We start from the raw sequence: 22,564 nt of genomic DNA, 5'->3' as shown, positions 1-22,564 counted from the left end.
AGATGAATCCAATTAGCATATCGCTGTGACTGATTAAATATGCCTCATGTGAATTTACATGTCAGAACTCACACTGAACTTGGACACGGCTTCCAGGCCTCCCTAAACAGCCCCAGGGCACTGCCAGCTCCAAACACAAAGGCTGAAGTTTGCTTCTGCCATGAGTGCCTGGCGTGAGGGAGCAAGGGCCTGGAGTGGGCATCGCTCGTGCAAAGGGGAGGCGTGAAGACACGCGCAAGCCTCTCTCTGTCTCTGGCAGGAGGGTCCCCACCTGCATCAGCAGCTGCCGCCTTGGACGGGCCCATCGAGGGTCGAGCACCTCTGATCAGAACGTCCCGGGCAGAGAAGTCGAGGGGCTGGTTCAGAGGCGGGACGTTCTCGCAGACAGCGGCAGGAACTGGGGCGTGCCGCCGGGGAGCAGGCTTCCTTGCTGAGCGGGTGCCAGCGCTTAGCACGGGCAGCGTCTTCTCACGTAAGGGATCTCTGACTCCGTAGTCGCTTGTCCTCTGCTTTCTGACTTTCTCTTCAGAAGGGAGCAAAATGGAGTCTGGAGACTGGGCTTTGAAAGTTAAGGAAGAGCAGACAGCCCTCACTAGATTCCTCCAGAATCAGTGACCAAGGGGTCTGTGAGTGATGTGGGGGAGATTCTTACACTGATGAAATGGTTCGGCCATTCCTTCATCACCAGACCTGGGGGAGAGCTGGTCCTGCCCACCTGGGAGTGGGTGTCTTCACCCCCGGGGGCTCTGATCTCTGTTGGGGACCTGCCGCAGGGGCACGGCCAGCCAGCGGCCCAGTCCTCCCCCTAGGTCCAGGGTCCCGGCTGTTCCCAGAGGGGGACAGACGTTGGGGGGGCTGTTAACCCTGCCCTGTTCCTACCCACTCAGGGCCTGACAGAGCAGTGTCTGTGGGCTCAGGGCTCAGGGCCAGCACCGCAGTGGCTCTGAGGGTCCCCACAGGGGAGGGAGCAGCGGGGGGCCTGTGATGCTGGGAGGCTCTGGGGGAGGGTCGCTAGTGAGTGGGACAGAGAAGAGAGCATTCGAAGGGGAGAGAGAAGGACGCATCTTCTGCCCAAGTGGGCTTCCCAGAGGGCAAGGAGCCCCGCACCCCAGTGCAGACACGCTGCCCCGCGAGCTGCGTCACAGACTGGAACAGGGCCTCCCAGGGGCTCAGCGGAAAGAGCCCGCCCACAGTGCAGGGGACCCGGGCCTCATCCCTGGGTTGGGAAGAGTCCCTGGCCAAGGAAATGGCGACGCACTCCAGGATCCTTGCTAGGAGAATCCCATGGACAGAGGAGCCTGCGGACTACAGTCCACGGGATTTCAAGAGTTGAACACAACTTAGCAACTAAACTGCCACCAAAGGGGCTAAACCCGTTTAATGTGGTCAAATAAAAACATTTATGCAGAACAGAGGCGCGCTCCGGAGGCCGCCGTAAGCAAGCTTTTCTGCATGTAAAGCGTGTGTGAGCCCAGCAGAGGATCTGAGGAACCCCCAGCACCAGCGTGTGGCCCTGTGGGGAGGATGTCGGCTGGAAGGGAGCTCGGATGGGGGTCCTTGGATGGGGAGCACCTGGGGAGAAGCCGCTGCCCCACAGGACCCCTGCCCCACAGGGAGCCCACCACCCCATGGGACCCCTGCCCCACGGGACCCCCACCCCACGTGGCCCCCACACAGCCCCCTGCCCCACATGGCCTGTACGCCCCACAGGGCCCGCCTGCCCCACGGTGCCACCTGCCCCATGAGGCCCCCTTGCCCCACGATGCCACCTGCCCCACGGGGAGTCCCCTGCCCCATGCGGCCCCCCGCCCCATGGGGCCCCCCTGCTCCACGGGCAGCCCCCTGCCCCACGGTGCCACCTGCTCCACTCGAGGCCGCTGCAGCCAGTCTGCACCCTGAGAACCAGGAGGGAACCCACCACCCAAGAAGGGATGACGGGGGTGGGTTCCCCGCTCCAGGGCAGCTCGGGGGAGTGGACCTTCCATGGGGCTGTGCAGGGCTCACGTCCGCTCCGCCCCCTGCATCTAGTCTTACAAATGTGGAATCACTCTGAGATGCAGTCTTGAGCTGACTGACGTTTCTGAACATCTCCCGTGGCTGGTGGGAGAGGCCTGTTGGGCAGCCCAGCTCTCCAGCAGCCAGAGACCATGGGGGCCCCACGGCGGGCGGCACCCTGGCCTGACACCCCCCCGGATGTACCCGCTGACAAAGCTGGGAGCCTGCAGGCCATTCGCCCTGGCGTTTCTGCCCCTCCGTCCAGCCTGCCAGCCCCGCGGGCTCACCAGCTGCCCGCGTCTGTGCTCCGAGTCCTGGGTGCTGGTCCAGGCAGAGGCCTGAGGCCCACACCTGTGTCTGCTTAGTGGCCCCACAGTGGTCGGCAGTCAAGGGGATGCTAGTAACCGACCCAAGGAGGGCAGCCCCTTCCAGCTCTGCCTCCCCGGCAGCCTCGTTTCAGTCACCCACCTCCACGGGCCCCTGCAGCCGGGGCCACGTCTCTGCACGGGCCCACTCCACACTGCCCACCCTCTGTCTGGCCGCCCTGGGGAGGATGGGCCACAGACATGGTCGAGTGGCTTTGGAGGGGGCTGCTGGGGGGAAGAGCTGGCAGGGGCGGGGAGGGCTGGCGGCATCCCAGTGGACGGTGGGCAGGACAGTGGGCGCCTGGCTGGGCAGAGCCCATGAGCAGGCGCCCCCCAACCCCGGCAGGGGCGCTGGGCCCCGCCCGACCCTCCCTTTCACCCCAGGATGTTCAGGGGAAGGAAACAAGGAGGCCGAAGAACGCTGGCTGTGCGTGTCACGGAGGGCACACAGCCATGCCCTGCTCCAGGCTCTGCAGCCGGGAGAAGGAGCCGGCACCCTGCGGGAAGGCTCACAGACGGCGCTGCTGCCCACGCCCAGGCACAGGTCCAGGGGTCACCGCGCCTGGCGAGCCCTGCAGGATGAAGCTGCTGTCCCGGGCGGGGACGGCTGCGGCTGCGCGGGTTCACCACCGCCGGGTCTCCGCCGGCAAGGGGCGGCTGAGCTGCCTCCCCGAGGGCGTGGGGCTGCTTGCGACGCCACAAGACTACCTATACTGCTTCATCCCGTGGGAGGAAGCCCTATCGCTGCTCTTGCTGAAGACTTCACTTTGAATTGGCTTTTTCTGACTGTGCAATTGTAATAATATGAGGTGTTGACCGAGAGCAAACCATCTTTAGAGAAGAAAGGAGTAGCTGTACCAGCACCTGGATCAGCCCCAGGGCTCCGACCCCCGGGCCTGCTTCCTGGCTCTTCCGTGGGCGGCCGGCGGCACCCTGCAGACCATGGGCGACTCATTTGCTGACTGATCTACATCTCACACATCCATCGTCACCCCGAGAGTGTGGTCCCATAACACAGCCACCCACGGTGTCTCCTCCATGCCCTGAGGCACACGCTGAGTTATCACAGAGTTGTGTCTCAGGGCCAGGTGGACTGGGGTCCCAACGGCCCGTGTGAGTTAGGCGGATTTGGGGGTGTCAATGTCCACTGTGAGTTAGAGGGACTGGGGTACCAGAACGCCCTGTGAACTACATGGACTTGGGGTGCAGTGTGCCCTGTGAACTGTATGACTGTGTTCACGGCATGTCCTGTGAACCTGGGGTACGGCATGCCTTGTGAATTAGAAGTTCACTTTCAGTAACGGCTGTGAGAGCCTCAGGGCCGCTGTGCAGGAGGAAACGAGCGAGAGGTGGGAGCCAGCCCCGGGAGGCAGCCTTGGCCGCAGCAGCCTGAGAGCGAGACCCACCTGTGCCCACTGTCCCTGCCAGCTCCTCAGGGCCTCCTGCCGAGCGCCACGGACTCAGGCTGGCCCCCAAGGCCGGGGTCCAGCCCCTCCCAGCAGGCCTTCAGCAAGCGGTGCTTCTCCTGCCCCTTGTCCCAACATCCACAGGCCCTGCCCCAGGCCAGCCAGGTGACCAGGCGGGCAGAGGGCTGTGGGTAAGGCCAGGAGGAAGGGGGTGGACTGCTGATGCCGACAGGCCCGTGGGAAGACTCCGTTAGATGTTATGAGCTGGGCATCACAGGGCTTCTGAAGTCACTGCACTGGAACAATTCGAGAATCAGAGGCCTGAGCATCACCTCGCGTCAGGAAGGAAGCCCCGCTCCCACGTGGGCCCAGGCTACCCTGCCCAGCGCCGCTGGGGCCCGGCAGGGGCGGGCTGCGAGCCTCAACGCAGACCCCGCTGGGCACCTGCTTGCCCACAGGGGCCGCCTCTCTCCAGCCACACAGGCACGTCTCATCTCAGAGACTCGAGGCCCCAGAGAACACGGCCAGTGTGCATGGGCCTGTCTGCATAGCACCTCCTGCCTCCCCGACAAGCTCCCCACCGCTGGGCCCAGCCGGAGAAGGGGCCCTCGGCCTGGGCGCTTCCCACACATCAGCACACGCCAGCCGCGTCTCCAGGGCCCACAGCCAGCTCCTCAGCACCGAGCTCACCCACGATGCCACCATGTCCCATCCGTGACGCGAGGCCCCGTCACCCAAATGCCTCCAGAGTGTTTCCCGACTCCCCGCCGGGCCACCCCACCCACTGGACGTCCCTCACGTGGAAGCCGGGAACTGTCCGAAGTTAACGCTGCAGGTCCCATCCCACCGTCACCCGTGAAGCCCCAGGGCTCTCTCCTCAGGCTGCCCCCTCCAGAAAGCCCTCCCTGCCTCTTCAGGATGTCTGGGCCCAAACGTCTCTTTCCAGGCCCAGTGAAGACGAGGGCAGTTCTCCCTGGTTCTCTGTGGCCCATGGCACTCTGCACAGGGCGGGAAAGAGAAGGAAGGGGAGGGACCAATAAAGGAGAAACTACAAAACCCACCTGGACGCCACAGATGACTCCAGGATAGGCTGGGCGCCATGCCGCCGGCTCCCAGGCCAGGCCCGGCCCCCATGCAGATGCCCGGCCGCTCGTCCCCGGAGCCCCAAGCCCAGTACGGCAAGTCCCCGGCCCGCCCGACCCGGCTTCCAGCCGCCTCCCCAAGCCACCCGACCGGCCTCCCCGCCGCCTCCTGAGCAGCGCAGCCCCAGACCCCGGCGCCTGGCAGCCCCGGCCTCTGCTGGCCGGCATCTGTTCTGGTCCCACTGCGGCCTGGTTTCTTTACAGAAACCCCTCCACTTCCTGACATGACGCGATGAGCAACGCACGACAGTGCAGGGAACTGCGCTTCACTACAGCACGCTGCCACTCACCGCGCCCCGCCGCGCCCCGCCCCGCCCCGCGCCCCGCCCCGCCACGCGCCCAGCCCCGCCCCGCCCCGCCCCGCCCCGCCACGCCACGCCCCGCCCCGCCACGCCCCGCGCCCCGCCCCGCCACGCCCCGCCACGCCCCGCCCGCCGCGCCCCGCCCCGCCCCGCCCCGCGCCCCGCCCCGCCCCGCCCCGCCACGCCCCGCCCCGCCCTGCCACGCCACGCGCCCCGCCCCGCCACGCCCCGCCACGCCCCGCCCCGCCGCGCCCCGCCACGCCGCGCCCCGCCCCGCCCCGCCCCGCCCCGCGCGCCCCACGCCACGCGCCCCACCCCGCCACGCCCGCCACGCCCCGCCACGCCCCACGCCCCCGCCATGCCCCGTGCCCCGCCACGCCCATCACCCCGCCCCTCGCCCCGCGCCCCGGCCCGCGCCGCACCTTCCACGTGGTATACAGCACTTCAGGCAACATGCAGTCACGGAACAGTGTTGCTACGTTATGTGACGTTACGTGTGAGGCTCCCTGGCATAGCTGATACCTCGGCGATCACACACAGCGCACGTCGCGTCACCAGCCACACCACGTGGCTTTATGCGCAACATTACCCCCTCCTCGCCTCCCCCGCAGGGCTGCACCTTCACCAGGGCCAAGTCTCTGTTCGGTCAAACCTCAGCATGCCCCGGCCCGCACAGAGCCTGGCGCGGCTCAACCACACTGGTACCGACCAACGACCCCTAAGCAGGGGGCTGGCCTCGACTGAAGGCATCTCCTGGAGACGCCTGGGCCCTCAGAGACAACGGGGCTCAGCATCCTCGGCGTGGACACCCTGACAGCCCCTCCCCACACCCTGGTTCCGCATCCACGCTGGCTCATGGGCACGCTGGAGTAACGTAGAAATCTGAGTTTAGAGGCTGTGACTTGACACTCAAGCCGCAGGTGCCCTTCCCTCTCCATGCATGACAGGGACACATGAGACAAAAACCAAGATGCCAGGTTTTAAGCAGCCAACCTCACTCCCCCAGAGAGCAGCGAAATAGTGGCAGGCCACTGTCACAAGTGCATGGCCTCGAGTCTAAAGAGAGACTTCATTCCATTCCATTCCATTCCATCCATATTGTTCTTGAGTTCCAACAAATCCACCCCTGAAAGTATTATTTCCCAGTACTGGGATGAACTGCCACTCATGGGACGATTAGGCATATCTCCGTGAAACGCTGGTGCCTGTTTTGGTCTTAAGCATATTCCGTAACCTCTTGGACTGAGGAAGGAGGGGCATGAAGCCAGTCCACGAAGCGAGGGGGCCCGTGGCCACTCGGGTGCAGAGACTTCAGACTGGAGTCTGCTGCCCGCTGCCAGGGCCCGCTCGGGTGCTCTGCAGGACGGGGAGACTGCCCAGCGGGCCGGTCCCACCCCTCCCCCCAAGCTCCACCCCCACAGCGGAATGAAGCCTGGGAGCAGGCTGTCTCCACAGGCAGACCTGTCAGATTTACGGGAACTGGTACGACTGTGCGAGGAATTCTTTAACAGACAGCTCTTGTCCCCAAAATCATCATGCTAAGTTGCTTCAGTCTTGTCCGACTCTCTGTAACCCCATGGGCTGTAGCCTGCCAGGCTCCTCTGTCCATGGGCTTCTCCAGGCAAAAATACTGGAGTGGGCTGCCATGTCCTCCTCCAGGGAGCACCCTAACCCAGGGATCGAACCCACGTCTCATGTCTCTTGCATTATTGGCAGGTGGGATGTGCGCCACTGACGCCAACTGGGAGGCCCCCAAATCATTACTGTGAACAAATAAGCGTTACTAAGGGCACCAAGATCCACTGCAAGGAAAAGCCAACAGCAACCGGGATCAAGACGACCCAGGGTTTGTTCCACTAAAGGGGCATATTTTTATGCCTGTTTACTGTCAGTGGATAGAGAAACTTTAAGTTAACAGACGCAACATGACCTCAACTGCCAGGAACTCTCTCAGTCACCCAGGACACGCACTGCACTGCACCCTGGGAGGAAGCGTCGACCCTGTTAAAGGAGTTTATATGCTTAGCGATGTACAGGACCAGTGAAGGCTGGCTGAAACAGTCACCCTGTGCTACATCCGGGCATCCTGTGCCCAGCGCAGCGTGTGCAGAAACAGCCTTACCTGCCGCCTTCGCTGCGGCCGCCGCGGTCACGTTCTGGGCGTTGGCGCGCACCCTGAAGGTCACCGCTGGCCCCTCGACCCTGGAAGAGACCGTTTAGGAGGTGTCAGGACTGCTTGGCACACCCCACACACCCCAGGGCCACCGTGGGTCCCAGGGGCTCTTCCCACAGGCTCTGCTACTCTAAAAATACATGTGGCAGGGCTCTTACAGAAAAATTCAAATCAACCCCAGTAAACCAACAGCAGCCAGCAGACACTCCTGCACGGAAAGAGAAAACTGTTATGGAAACAGGTTTTAATAGTCAGTTCCCCAGGGAGCCACAGGAGCCAAGAACAGATGGGAAAGAGAAGCATTTTTAAAATTCTCTTGAAAACTTATTGAAATCTTTAAGAACTACTCAGTATAAAAATAACTGGCAGGGGACTGCTGGCCAGGAGTTATCAAAACTGTTCAAAGCATTTTAGATACTTTGTTGAACATGACTTTGAAAAGTGCCTCCGTTTTTAAACAACTGATCCCTGATCCGTCTGAGGTGGGCGGGAGGCTGTTTCCATCAGGACGCCCCAAGCCCCGCATCTCCTGGCCCGTCACCCCCTGGACACCCCCCAGGGGCTCGTGTCCCAGGAGCGGGAGCCGAGCCGGCGGCCCTTCCCACCAGGAGGGCCCATAGGACAGCTGCCCTTCCTGGTGACCAGTGAGGTGACATTTCTACTCTAACCTACATCTGGAGAGTCCCGGGTAAGTAGGGACCCCCAAACCCACCCTTCCCTTGGGTGCTGAGAGTGTTCTCCGAAGATCTAGTGGACGCTCCTAGTTCCCAAAAGACAGAGCACGCCGTTCATTCACTGTTCTCACCTGCAGCACCACGGCCCGCCCTCCTTCCTTCCTTCCTTCCAGGGTACCACATGCAAGTTCCTGGGACGTGCACACACGTGGTCCTGGGATGCTGCACACGTGACCTTAGGACACACACACAGCGACCCTGGAACCGCCCAGCGTGGAAAGCCCAGCACCCTGTGAAGGGAGGTTCTGCGTCTCTGACCGCCCAGCCCCACGTGGCTGAGCTCTGCCCTGGTGCCAGTGAAGGAAAGATCACCGGCCGTGCCAGGCAGATCCGACCTCCCGGCTGGCCTCGGCGTGAGTTCAGGGCTCTCTCCCCAGCACCTGCTCTTTCAGCATGTGGAGTCTTTGCACAGAGATCTCTGCATGTCCGTGTCCCAGGTCACCACCTGTCACCCCGCTGAGCCTTTTAGGCTCTGAGGCCTTCTGCGGCTCAGGTGTAAAACGGGAGGTGGTTCAAGTCGCCAGGGAGACAATATGGGGGCAAATAAGCACAGACCCCACAGCGGGAAACTGAAGCAAGACTTCGAGGACCCTCCCTCCCCCAGGGGTCCTCACGGGGAGGGAGGGGCAGGGGTGCCGGGTGGGGGGTGGGACCCCTGCAGGAGGGAGCCTCGGGCCTGTCCGGTGCTGAATTCCCACTCCGTCTTCAGGAACGGCCCTCCCGCCACGCAGGACACCATGCGGACGGCAGACCGCACGCTGCTGGCCTGCTGCAGACTCGGGGAACGGTCAGGCTGAGGCAGCGCCGGCCGCCTGGGCTGGCCTTGGGCTCAGCTGAAGGCCCCAGGCTGGGGATCCAGAGCGCGCAGACAGCCTCCAATCCGCCTGCCCGGCGAGAGCCCAGAGCAGCGCATCCATCGGCACCACCAACAGCCGGGACTCGATTATAAAACCATAAGCTCGGTGGCCGGGCATCTGCCGGCGTAATTACAGCGGCATGCCGATGCCGTCTTAATGGCCTCTAATGATGTAGTGAGATATAATGGAATTTACTTGACAGCTACAGAGCCGTTAACAAAACATATTAAGCATAACTAGCCCTTCCACAGAAACACACACAGCCCTGGAAGAGAGCTCCGAGCGGCGCCCTCCGCGCCTCTCCAGGAGCCACGATCTGCTGTGCCAGCAACGCGACGCAGAGACCCCCTGCGGCCGTGCGGTCGTCCCCTCCAGGCCCCTGCCCGGGTCACCCCTGCAGGTGCTGTGGACCCGCACGTGCTGTGTCCTGGGGGCGACATACAGGACTCGTTGGGATGCCACACACACCCCACACACGTGCAGCATTAAAGACCCAGAGGTGCCGGCCCCACATCAACTGGGCAGGACCCGGGCTCCCGAGGCACAGACGTGCGGGCTGGCTCGGGGCTCCAGGGCAGGGCGAGGCCTCGGGGTAGGACTCGGTCACAGGAGCTGTGGCCAAGACTGACAGAGGCTGAAAGAGGGCAGTGGCGTCGTTGTGGCCCCCAGGGGATGCCGGAGGCCCGCGTTCACCGAGCAAGAAAGAGACCCCAGCAAGTGATATTAACGAAAGAGCTGAGCTGATAACCATGGGGGCGGGAAAGCCCCCAGTACCCCCAGACTTGGAGGTGGTAGTCTAGGAAGGGCTGAGCCAAGGAGTGAGGAGCAGAGCGAGGTGAGGGGCCAGAGAGGAGGCACCAGGTCAAAACGTGTCTCCTTAAGTCCCAGGCCCGCCGCGCCCCTCCCACTCGAGCCCGCAGGGCCTGCTCCTCCCACCGGAGCCCCCGGGCCCCGCCCCTCCCACCAGAAGCCCTGGGCCCCAGTGCATTTCCGACAGCCCCTCACGCTCCCAGCCTCAGGGTTCCATCAGAAAACAGGGGTGGGCCCCAGACCCACACACCTGTCACGTGCCAGCCCTGGACTCCGTGCCACCAGCTCTTTCTAAAACCCAGCCCACTGAGGGCGAGACAGGCTGGGGCACTTGGGGACTTAAGGGCCCACTCTTTGGGTGTGCACACCGCAGGTGCAAGCCCCAGGCCCTGGCTCACCTGTCATGGGGCCGCCCCCACCTTCCAGGGCCCGAGTGGCTCCCCAGGCCCTGGCACACCCGCGGTGGACCTACCCCGCCGTCCAGAGCCCCCAGGGGTTCCAGGTCAGCGTGGCCCTCTCGGGATCGCTGTCCTGCTGACACTCGGGTTTCAGCTGCGCTTACAGAGCTAACCGGACCCCCTGGATGCTCCCCCCTGTTCCTCCAGCACCAGCCTCTGTGACACAGTGAACGGTCCCCACGGGGAACCTGCTGGAGGGATGCTCAGAAGGAGGAGCCGCCCGAGCCCCACCCGCACTCACTCAACGTCCGTGAAGACACCCGCCGGCACCTCCAGGAGCCTCGCCACGCCCTCCAGCGCCTGCGTGCCCTCGTCCAGGCTCAGGGAGCTGTGGGGAGACAGCAGGGTTACCGGGCAGGGTTCTCACTGTGAGGAACAGGGCCCCGCAACCCCCCTGCCCCCTCACCTCAAGGAACGGGGCCCCCGGACCCCACCCCCTACTTGAGGAACGGGGCCCCGCCCCCTCCCGCCCCCTCACTCTGAGGAACCAGGCCCCGCGCCCCCTGGGACTCCGCGCCCCCACCCTGCGCTGATCCAAGAGCCAAGAGCCGCCCCGCATGTATTTCCATTATTCGGCCTGGGGTCGGGCAGAGGGCAGCTGGGATCACCTGTCTCCCCAGCCGGGATGGATCACCTGTCTCCCCAGCCGGGATGAATCACCGCACTTTAAACCAGTGAGAGGAGCGACACGGTGCGAATGGGGGTGTTGGGGAGCGAGATGGGCCCAGGGAGCATTAGGTTGGTCCCTCTCCCACCCCCGCCATCCTGCTTCCTGAGACAGTGAGTAGCCCTCAGAGCTGGGAACCCATGCATCAAGGATGGATGAGACCCCAAACCAGGCAGACACACTCTCCACAGGCTTTTATGTCCCCAGGTCTTAAAATCAGAGTTTTAAAAGCGGTGCCTCTGCATGTGCGGCCACCCTGGAGTCCTCCCACCCGCTGGCCTGGGGGCAGAACCACAGCTGCAGCCAGGCCCTGTGGTGGGGCTGAGCCCAGAAGGCGGCAACTGAGGAGAGCCACAGCCACACCAGGTGTGCACACACACCCCTGCAGACACAGACACACATGGGTATGCACACACACCCCTGCAGACACAGACACCCCCGGGTGTGCACACCCTTGCGGACACAGACACTCCCTGGGTGTGCCACACACACCCCTGTGGACACAGACATCCCCGGTGTGCACACACACCCCTGCGGACACAGACACCCCTGCAGACACAGACACCCCCCGGTGTGCACACACACCCCTGCGGACACAGACACCCCCAGGTGTGCACACACACCCCTGCAGACACAGACATCCCCGGGTGTGCACACACACCCCTGTGGACACAGACACTCCCCAGGTGTGCCATACACACCTCTGAGGACACAGACACTCCCTGGGTGTGCCACACACCCCTGTGGACACAGACACTCCCTGGGTGTGCACACACACCCCTGCGGACACAGACACTCCTTGGGTGTGCACACACACCCCTGCAGACAGACACTCCCCGGGTGTGCCACACACCCTGCAGACACAGACACTCTCCGTGTGTGCACACACACCCCTGCAGACACAGACACACCCCTGTGGACACAGACACTCCCCGGGTGTGCACACACACACCCCTGCGGATACAGACACTCCCCAGGTGTGCACACACACCCTTGCAGAAAGACAATCCCAAGGTGTGCAGATACACACACCCCTGTAGACAAGGACATTCCCCAGGTGTGCACACAAGAGATACACCCCTGGAGACACTCCCAAGGTGCACACACACACACCCCTGTAGACAAGGACACTCCCCAGGTATGCAAAAACAGACACGACCCTGCAGACACTCCCAAGGTGTGCACACATACCCCTGAGGACATGGCCACTCCCCAGGTGTGCACACACACGCCTGTGGACACAGACACTCCCCAGGAGCTGCAGGGGACACTTCAGCCCTTCCTGCTGCACTATCAGGGCAGGCAGGGCAAACGGCTCGTGACAATGGCGGCTCCATTCTTGTTCAAGTCAGACAGACGAGAGGCTGTCAACTGTACTTAAACCCAGCACGCAATTATTTCTCTTTTGTTTTTAAACTACGTGGCCATCAGCTGTCACTTCATGGTCTGAACTTCCTTAGAAAGCAGTTGTAGTTAATCTCAAAAATCACTGGATGGACACTTGTAATTTCCTGGGCCCGACTGTGACACCTGGCTCCGGGTCTCCTGGATGCCCGCCGCCTGGAAGAGAGACGGCGCCCTTCTAGCAGCCAGAGGTCGGAGGTCAGAGTTCTGAGCGGGAGTGGCGGCGGGTGCTCCGCCTGCCGCGCCGCAGTCAGGACAGGAAGGGTCACCGTCAAGAGCTGGCGGGGCCTCCCCTCTAAGGCACTTCCTTCCTGAGACAGCCTGCTCTTTAAGCGAGGCGTGTGCTGGGGAGCCTTTAAATCAGCAAAACGGGGAAAGGGCCCCGTAATCCCGGACAGGAAGCATGCCGAGAGGCTGCCACACCCCATTCTCATGGCAGCCGCCCCACCCCTGCACAGCCTAGGTCACCACTGGGTCAAAACGAGAAAATCCAAGTCTGTCCGGGGAGCATTGAGGCCATTCTCCAAACAAAAACTAGGGACCATGACCTGAGGGTCGGAAACATTCAGTTCAGTCGCTCGGTAGTGTCCGACTCTGCGACCCCATGGACTGCAGCACGCCAGGCCTCCCTGTCCATCACCAACTCCCAGAGTTTACTCAAACTCATGCCCATGGAGTCGGTGATGCCATCCAACCATCTCATCTTCTGCCGTCCCCTTCTCCTCCTGCCTTCAGTCTTTCCCAGCATCAGAGTCTTCAGAAACATTAAGACCAGGCAGAACTTAAAGGCAACTCTCCGCCCTCAACCACAAGAGATTCTATGGAAATTATCTCATTCATTGCTCACAACAAACCTGGAAGGAAGGGCCTGTATTAACCTCCCTTGAAAGAGGTGGAAACTGAGACTCCAGAAATTAAATTCAGTGCCGAAGATCACACTACGAGTAAATCCTCAAAGAAAGACACAAACGGAAAGGGTGAAGTGCAACCTGGGGTGGCAGCTTCGCGACTGTGGGGTAAGCGCACCCTGACCGCACACCTCACCCAACCACGCCCTCACCCGACATCCCTCACCCTGACCACGCCCTCAGCCGACCACGCCTCGCCGTGACCACGCCTCCACCCGACCACGCCCTCACCCTGACCGCGCCCCCACCCCAAGGCTCCCACACCCCGACCGCTGCACCCCAAGCAGACGAAAAGGCTTCTGCTCCCGCAGTCCCTCAGGCCTGCTTTTCCTAGTGTCACTGCCTCTTCTGAGACAGATGAGATCCACCTCCAAACGGGCTGTCACTGCCGCCCACAGACGTCCACCTCGGGGGTGCTTCGTCCCAGAGCGGGCGGGGCTTCGGCTGCTTCACTTCCCAACTGTGAGCATGTCACGGTTTATTAAAAAATTGTCCAAAGGTCGGGAACTAACTGAGTGATGGATCACAAAAAACGGAAACGAGTCGACCTCGACACCAAGGTTTTTGCTGAGATGATACTTGAAATCAGTCAATAAAATGAGACTTTCATGGGATTCACCAATTGTTCTATAAGAATTATGATGTTTATCTTTTAAAATCATCTTCCAAGGTAGCTAACATTTTTGTTAAGCCACAGGAATTCTCTCTAGTGCAGAAGAGTGATGCTTCTGACGAGGACAGGGATGCAGGCGGAGGCCACCGTGATAATTCAGAATTCCAGCTCCAGGGTGCACCACCTTCCTTTCCTGCAGAAGTCTAACAAAGACCCCAGCCGTTGCCTTCTCCAACAACCATCAACTCTTCAGAGGTTAAAAAAAAAATGGAAGAAAAAAACTGCTGTTTTCCAACATCATTTTTTAACACCAAGATGAGACTGTGCTTCTCAACATAAATATATTTAAAATTTTAGTAAATATGTTCTCCATAGGACATTTGAATAAACATATTTTCCACAAATATAGTCTCCATAACAACTGTACTCTCCAGGGGAAAAAAATCTGCCAAATGCTTAATACAAGTCTAAGTACAAAATGTCTTAGAGTAACCTTTATAAAAAGTGCATGGAAATTAAAAACATAAAAGGGAGTAATGTAAAAATGTAAAGCTTTTGTATGCATTCAGAGTTAAGTTGCTATCAACCTAAACAGACCTGTAACTATAAGATGCTTTACGTAAGCCTCACGGTAACCACAGAGCCGAAGTCAACAGCAGCGCAATCTTAGAAAGCTTTCAGCCTTTCCCCATTGAGTGTGGTGCTACCTGTGGGTTTGTGGTATGCAGCCCTTGCTGTGTTGAGGATGTTCCCTCTACACCTGCTTTGTTAGGAGTTTGTACCACTAACGGAAATTGAACTTTTTCTTCTTGAGAGGGTCACTCTCACCTGCTTCCACGACACAGTGCGATCAAGACACACCGTGTGTCCCAGACTGTGGAGCGTGTGTCGGGGAACACTGCCCCTCCCCAGCCTTCTCCTGGCTAGAAAGGGTCACATGGGGCCTTTGTACACTTCCGCATCCACCTGTGCCTCCCAACCCCAAGGGGGCCCGTCCAGCATCGGAAGCTTGAAACCGACCCTGATGTGATCATGGGCCAGCACTTCCAGTGGAACACTTGCCATCTCAGGACACAGTTTTTTCCTTTTCCCTCTGGCTTCATTATTCATTTGCAGACTTACTACTATTTTGACAGCAAAGAAAATCTCATCTTTTCATGTTTTCTCTCTTTCCTACTCCTTTGTATGTAGAAGTAGAATTTAAACTTCTTAACTTTGACAGATTTAGTCTCAGCCCATTTATAACACAGACGACACTTCGCAAAAAATCAATTGCAGGGGTGAGGGAGTGAGGGCCCGTGGAGATTACCGTGGACTCTCAGGGCACCACTGAAGATGAAAAGCTAAACTTCCCCAATGATTATGGAAATCCAACAGCAAAGCCGATGGCTGGGTAGATACAGATGTGGATATGGATGTAGGTGACACAGAGGTAGCTGTGTATACACGCAAGCATGGGTGCAGATAGAGATGGTACAGACATGTGTGCAGACATACAGGTGTGCGTGCAGAACATACAGATGTGTACAAACATACAGATGTGTGTGTGTGGACATACAGGTGTGTGTGTAAACATACGTGTGTGTGCACAAGCAGGTGTGCATGCAGACATACAGGTGTGTGTGTAGACATACAGGTGTGTGTGTGGACATACAGGTGTGCATGCAGAACATACAGATGTGTGTGTGGACATACAGGTTTGCGTGTAAACATACGTGTGTGCACAAGCAGGTGTGCATGCAGACATACAGGTGCGGGTGTAGATGCAGACGTGTCGGCACAGACAGGTCAGTGCTGTAGATACACAGGTTCAGGTGATACAGACTAAGCGGCCGACACAGATGCGGGTGAGCAGACACAGGTGTCAGCGCAGGCGCGCTGGAGACACACAGATTCAGGTGCACGTGTCTACTGCGGCCTCGTTTCTGCCACCATGTCAGCTCAGCGAGAAGAGAACAGGGTTTCCACTTCGACAGAACCTTCTAAGAGCCTGCTTTGCCTCACACTTCCAGGCTGAGCTGCAGCGTCGCCGGCAGGAGTCAGCCTGGGGACCACGCACAGAGAGAGGGTGAGGCCAGGCTCAGGCCCAGCTGGCAGGCCGGGCCAGGCTTCCTTCCCCTGCCCACCCACCCCAATGACAGACCTTTGCTGCAGCAGCAGGATCCAATGGGGGCAGGGGGCTCACGGTCAGAGACCACAAGAGCCCCTAAGACCACCATTCCTCCTGGCACCTGCTGGCAGCCAGATGCAGCCACACTGACCTGGAAGGTTGGGGCCCAAGGGACACTGGCATGGCTGCACTTTGATGGCGTTCTCTCACTTTCCGGCCCGCCATGGTTAGAGCCCAGGCAACGTGAAATACCCTCCAGTTCTGCCTAGAATTCCAGCCGACAGCAGCCTGCAAGGCCCAGCCCAGCTCTGGAGCCCTCCAAACATGAGCCCGCGGCTCCTGGCCACTGCAGAGCAAAGAGCCACCGACCAGGGGCCACCGCCTCTGCCTCCCAGGCCACCCAGCAGACACACAGGTTCTGGACACAGACATGGGAACTGGCTATGTGCGTGATGATGGTAAGGGATCTGGGCTCCTTCCCAGGTGTGGTGTGGCATCACGTGTGCTGGAAAGAAAGAATCCTGCTATTTTAGAGACACTTCATGGCACGCCTCTAAGACACCGTCGCTGGGATTTGTGCCAGAGCAGCAGGAGAGCGGGAACTGGGTGGGGTGACTGGCCAGGCCTCTGGGCCTAGGTCAGCATCCTGCCGTGTGCACTTCAACTCTGCGCGAAGAAGAGGAACACAAACCTGCTCCCCCATCCAGCCTGTCAGACAGGGACTTGTGGCTCCGTCCCGTTCCCGGGGCTCCCGAGTCCTTGAGCCCAGGCTGTGGGGACGCCTCCCAGGCCCCCGGACTGCAGCCACAGGAGGGCTGCTGGGCTCACAGGGTCCAGCCTCGGTTTCCTCATCCACAAGCCACTCGAGGTGGGCAGCACCTCTGCACATGCTTCCAGCTGCGGGTTCACTTCCCCGAACTCAGGCTCCGCAGCTGGGACGGCCCCTGTGCAGGATTGGGGGCCCCACGGGACTTGCTGGCCGGTGCCCCAGCACCTGCGTCGCTGCTGTCCAGGATCGGGGGCCTCAGCGCCTGCGTCACTACCGTGACCGCGGGCTCTTCTCTGTCTTACACACACTGTCCACCGTGGCCTTCTGCAGTCAGCCTGACTTGAAATAACTCTCAAATCACCCTGGGAGGACCAGGGATGGCTACCTTGCCCCTCACACACCTTGAATCCACCCAGTTTGTGACAAGTGTGAAAATGCAAACGGGGAGGATCAGACTCCTGCCTGCCCACCAGGAAATGTACGAGTGAGGGCAAGGCAGGCAGTGAGGTCAGCTGCGTGGTCCCCATGAACCTCAGAGAGAATGCCAAGCTGCCCACCATGCTCCTTCTCCTCTTGTGAAAAACCAAACGTACAAAGTCCTTTTCTATTAAAAAAAAAAAATAGAATGGTGTTGGATTCTTGTCAGTTAATAGCTGATCCATTAAGGCTTAAGCTGAGACCTGGTGAAATCCCGCCCCAGAGAACCTCAAATCCCCACTAATCTGAAAACAGAGGGGAGACTCCGTGTGTCTGTGAGCATCCCACTTGGGGCAGACCGAGTTACGGACACAGAGCTCGTGTCTGCACCACAGACCTTCCACCTGGCAGAAGAAGCCAAGATAAAACAGTGGTCTTTTACTTTGCCAGTGCTCAGAGCAGGTCAGTGCTCAGGCCCAGAGGTGCGGCCGAGGGAATGGACTCGGGACGCAGAGAAGAGACCCTCTGACAGCGGCCCCCTCTTACACGAAAGTCAGCAAGAGCAACCGGCGAGCCCGACGCGAGGGTCTCCCTGCATCCAAGTGCCGGCCGCTCACGCTGGACGTCCTGTGATGCAGAGGATGCTCAGCCTGGAAGGTCCCACCCTGAAGCCACCATCCTCTGTCCTCCATGGCTCACACAGACTCAGAGTCCTCCCGAGGTCAGAATCCTCTCCAGCACTTTCCTGACTCACACTCGTGCCCCAGACAGGAGCAACCCCGCACCCATGCTGGAACCAGTCCTCCAGCATCAGGACACGCTGGCGGGAGGAAAAGCACTCAGAGCCACGGAGCGGTGGTCCCACCAGTGGCTGCACACACACATGGCACACGGACACACAGGGACACACACACTACACACACGCACCCAAGTACACACACACGCATGTACCCACGCACACAGACACATGTACACACATACACAGATATAGACACAGAAACATGCACACGACACACAAACACAGGGACACACACACGCATACCCACGTACACACACATGTACTCACACACACACAAACACAGACATGGAAACATGCATACGACACACACAGGGACACACACGGCACACACACATATGCATCCACATACACACAGAAACACATAGGAAATACAGACATGGAAACATGCACACAACATGCAGACACAGGGACACACACATAGCGCACACACACGCGCAGCAGCAGTGTTTGCCATGAAACGGGAAACCCCCAGCACAGGTCCCCCTGGGCAGCAGGAAGGGTCTGACTCGACAGCTGGAGCTGCGCCCTCGGCAGGACCACTGTCCAGGCCCCGTGCGTCTGTGTCATACAGGATTCTGACACACGCAGCGGGAGCTAACAGTTCTGAGCAAAGAAAGTGGAGGCAGCGAGAGCGCGGTCTCCGTCTGGAGGTGACGAGGCCAGAACGGGCAGGCCGGTCTTCAGAAAAGGCCTGTGAGATGCCAGCCCAACACAGATAAGACCGGCGCCTTCAGCTCCGTCTGGCTCTGACGCGGGCTGGGTTTGCAGCGTGCAGTGTAGCGAGAGCAAACATGCATGGAGGCAAGAGCACAGAGGCCACGGCGGGGTCAGGAGAGAGAGAGGGTCCCAGCTCCAACACAGCCCCTTCCACGGGGGTCAGCACGGAAGGAGGCTCGCCCCCTGAGACAACGTGCACTATGGCGCAAAATCAACTACGAGGTGGGGCTGTGTGCACACCTGCACGCACCCCTGCACACACCAGCACATGGACACACACCTGCACACCCCTCAACACGCACCTGTACACACCTGCACACACCAGCACATGGACACACACCTGCACACCCCTCAACACGCATCTGTACACACCCCTGCACACACCAGCACATGGACACACCCCTGCACACCCCTCAACACGCACCTGCACACACCCCTGCACACACCAGCACATGGACACACACCTGCACACCCCTCAACACGCATCTGTACACACCCCTGCACACACCAGCACATGGACACACCCCTGCACACCCCTCAACACGCACCTGCACACACCCCTGCACACACCAGCACAGGGACACACACCTGCACACCCCTCAACACGCACCTGTACACACCTGCACACACCAGCACATGGACACACACCTGCACACCCCTCAACACGCACCTGTACACACCCCTGCACACACCAGCACATGGACACACCCCTGCACACCCCTCAACATGCACCTGCACACACCCCTGCACACACCAGCACATGGACACACACCTGCACACCCCTCAACACGCACCTGTACACACCCCTGCACACACCAGCACATGGACACACACCTGCACACCCCTCAACATGCACCTGTACACACACCTGCACACACACACGCCTGTGCATGCAGACAGACAGACATGCTTCCCCTTGGACACACTGCCTCTGTCCCTTGAAGAAAGCACAGTTACAAACCACGCCGTCCATGTCAGACTCATCGGTGATGGGGCTGAGGACGGGCCCGACCCCGCTGCTCAGCGGGCACGCAATGCTGCACCGTGCCCCGTGTCAGGCTCCCGTCAGAACTAAGGTGAGGACAGGACATCAGTGCCCTGAGGTGTGTCTTTCCCCTGAAGGGCGGCACATACCCTGGGATGCGGTCGGTGTAAAGCTTCTGGAGCTTCCTGGGTGTAGAGCCAGCATTCAGCACAGCCCCCATCCTGCCCGCTGCCCTGGGCACCCCAGGCCCACCCACCCTGCTGGGCTTCCAGCCCCGCAGGCGCCCCTCACTCTGAGCTACAGCGGGGCATGGGGACAGGGCCAGGGAGCTGCAAGGCTTTGTCCGGGCTGGTTAGTGGAGGACTGACCTCAAGCTCGGGGTCCCCGCCCAGAACACGGGTCTGGGGGACGGGCTGACTGCCGACCGTTCTCCTGCACTGCAGGAGCGGGGCCGCCTCCAGGTGAGCATGGAAAAGCGAGGGCATGTCCCTGGCCTGCAGCGCCAGATCGTGCCCATGAGAGATGGAACCGCCCACTCACTCATTTTCCATCACGATGTAGCCATACTCCTCCTCGGGGGCCTGGACTTGCAGCCGCAGGTCTGGGCCGGGGGGTTCCTGTGCGCCAGCCCCGAGGTGCAGGTCCTCCTGGGGGGCCGTGCCCAGCCCGGGCCTTGCCTGCAGCGGCCTCTGCAGCAGCTCCTTGGAGTAGGTCTGGCTCCTCACGTTCTCCACACCCGCGCGCTCCTCCTCCGAAGACAGCGAGGCCTCAGCGTCATCCCCTTTCTTGCTCTCCGTCTTGAAGGGCTCGGTGAGACGGGGGGCTGCAGGCAGGAATGGAGACCCAGGGCCCTGCAGGAAGTCCCCCAGTTGGACGCCCAGACGGTTCACCTGGCAGAAAGGAAACCAGCATGGGAACGTGCCCTGAGCGGCAGACAGACTGTCCATTTTGGATGCTCAGGGCATGGGGTGCTGGTGTATGTGGGCCTGGGGCCCATAGTGGGCAGAATTAGGGTCTGGCCGAGTGCATCTCGTCTGGAGACCCCAAGCTCCGCTGGCCTAGTCCCCTGCGACTGGAATTAGGAACCGTGTCCCCAGGACCCACACCTCCCTCCACGTTGTGTTTCTGATGGACATTTGGAACAATCGTCAGTGTTTCCTTCCCCACTGGTGCTCAGGCACTGAGCTAGGATCCGCTAACACGACCTGCGGAGAAGCGCTCCCAGACGGTCTTCCTTCCCACCCACAGAACAGAGTGTCTGCAGCCACAGCACTGCCCTTGCCTGTGAACAGATTTCCTGTGTCCGTGAGATGACGACAGGCCAGCAAAGGCTCTTCAGCAGGAGGACAGGCCCCTCAGTGGGTAGGTGTTGCCCACGTCCAGCCTTTCCCAGACCCTCCTGACCAGCACTGCCATGGAAACCTGGGCATGATGGAAGCCCCCCAGCACCCCCTGTCTACCAGGAGCTGCCCTGCTGGGGACCTGAGTTTTTATTCACTTAATTTTAGTGGATTCGAGTCCACACAGCCCCGTGTGCCTGGAGGCTGCCACATGGACAGCACAGGTCTGAAGGATCCAGGGGTGCTGATGTCCATTAAAGGGACCCCGGTGACCAGCACACACATGGTGGCCTTGACGGCACAAGGTGGGCGTGTGGTGCTGTCGCGCGATGTGACCCCCCATCTCCCTGGGTGACGAAGTTCTAAGGGATATTAATGTGCTGCCTGTATTGACCATTCTCCATACTCCTACAATGGATATACATTACCATCTAATCTGAAAACAGACAACAGTACATATTAAAATACATACAATTTTGTGTGTACTCTTCTTGATTTCTCTCGATTTTGAGATCATGAGGGGTTTTCTTTTTCCTGAAAGAGTTTTCATATTTCCCCTATGTTCCTGAACCACGGATGAGAAGGCAGGCGACGCAGCTCGCGCTGCGGGGGCCTGAGCTCGCGGGCGGGCCTCACCTCCTGGTAGAGTCCCCCGTCGCTGTCTTGCAGTCTGCTCTCTGTGGAAGACACAGCACGAGGTCACCACACGCCGGGGCGGACGCCAGGGTCCTTCTGCGGTGTGAGGACCACTGCCTGACGCCCTGACAGGCCAGGGAAGGTGTGCCCTCCATAAGCTCCATGGCACAAGGGTGGCCGCTGAGGGGCTGCAACACCAGGTCCAGGGAGCCACGCTGCTCCTTCACATCCACGCAGAGTGGGGGGAGCCGCCGGGCCGGGGCAGAGAGCAGTCACAGGAGCGGCGCGGAGTGCGGGCCCAGTCGTGTCGGCTCAAGGCGCCTTCAGCTGCGTTATTTCTCTGTCGTGGCCGTTTCTCCAAAGACACAGCAGCAGCTGTGCGTGGCTCCTCAGGCAGCCGGCCCCGAGAACCCCCAGCCCAGCACAGGGACCGTCGCCCGAGACCACCTCCTCCAGACAGCGATGGGCATCCTCTCCTGCACCAGCCAAGCCCATCCCCCGACCAGAGGGGGCCCTGCGCCCTCTCCGGCTCCTCCTGGGGCCCACTGTGTGCCCGGCACCGCCCAGGGGTCAGGGTCACTGCCTGACCCTGGGAACAGACCAGACAGGGAGACGAGCCTGCCGGGTCAGCCCTCCACCCCCAAGGGCCGGGCCGCTGTCTGTGTGTGTGAGTGAGCATGAGTGTGGGAGTCTGTGCGTGCATGTGCGTGAGCTGCTGGGTGTTTGTGTATGTGTCTGTGTGTGTGCTGGGGGCGAGTGAGGGAGTGTCTCTACGCGTGCATGTATGCGAGTGTGTGAGACTGGGTAAGTGTGTGCGTCTATGTGTGTGAGTGTACCTGTGTATGAGTGTGTGATGTGGGTTGTATGAGTGTGTGTACGGTGAGTGAGTGTGTGACTGTATGTGGGTGAGTCTCTGTGTGTGCACATGGTGGGTGAGTGTCTGAGTGTGTGAGATGG

General features: G+C 60.3%; 1 protein-coding gene across 1 annotated transcript in view; it reads right to left on the bottom strand.

Moving 5' to 3' along the window:
• The window catches only part of PTPRN2 (protein tyrosine phosphatase, receptor type N2), a 546,252-nt gene that overhangs the window by 355,579 nt on the left and 168,109 nt on the right, over positions 1-22,564 (bottom strand). Inside the window, exons 12-15 of the mRNA XM_018047462.1 lie at positions 21,608-21,648; positions 20,172-20,521; positions 10,484-10,570; positions 7,333-7,412 (exon numbers count right to left, since the gene is read on the bottom strand). Of these exons, the coding sequence (XP_017902951.1) occupies positions 7,333-7,412; positions 10,484-10,570; positions 20,172-20,521; positions 21,608-21,648 (558 nt within the window). The remainder of the gene's footprint in view (positions 1-7,332; positions 7,413-10,483; positions 10,571-20,171; positions 20,522-21,607; positions 21,649-22,564) is intronic.

The sequence above is a fragment of the Capra hircus genome, chromosome 4 (genome assembly GCF_001704415.2).
Source record: "Capra hircus breed San Clemente chromosome 4, ASM170441v1, whole genome shotgun sequence".
In the NCBI taxonomy this organism is placed as follows: Eukaryota; Metazoa; Chordata; class Mammalia; order Artiodactyla; family Bovidae; genus Capra; species Capra hircus.
Note: the sequence above shows the minus strand (reverse complement) of the source record. Positions and strands in the feature narration are given on the sequence as shown.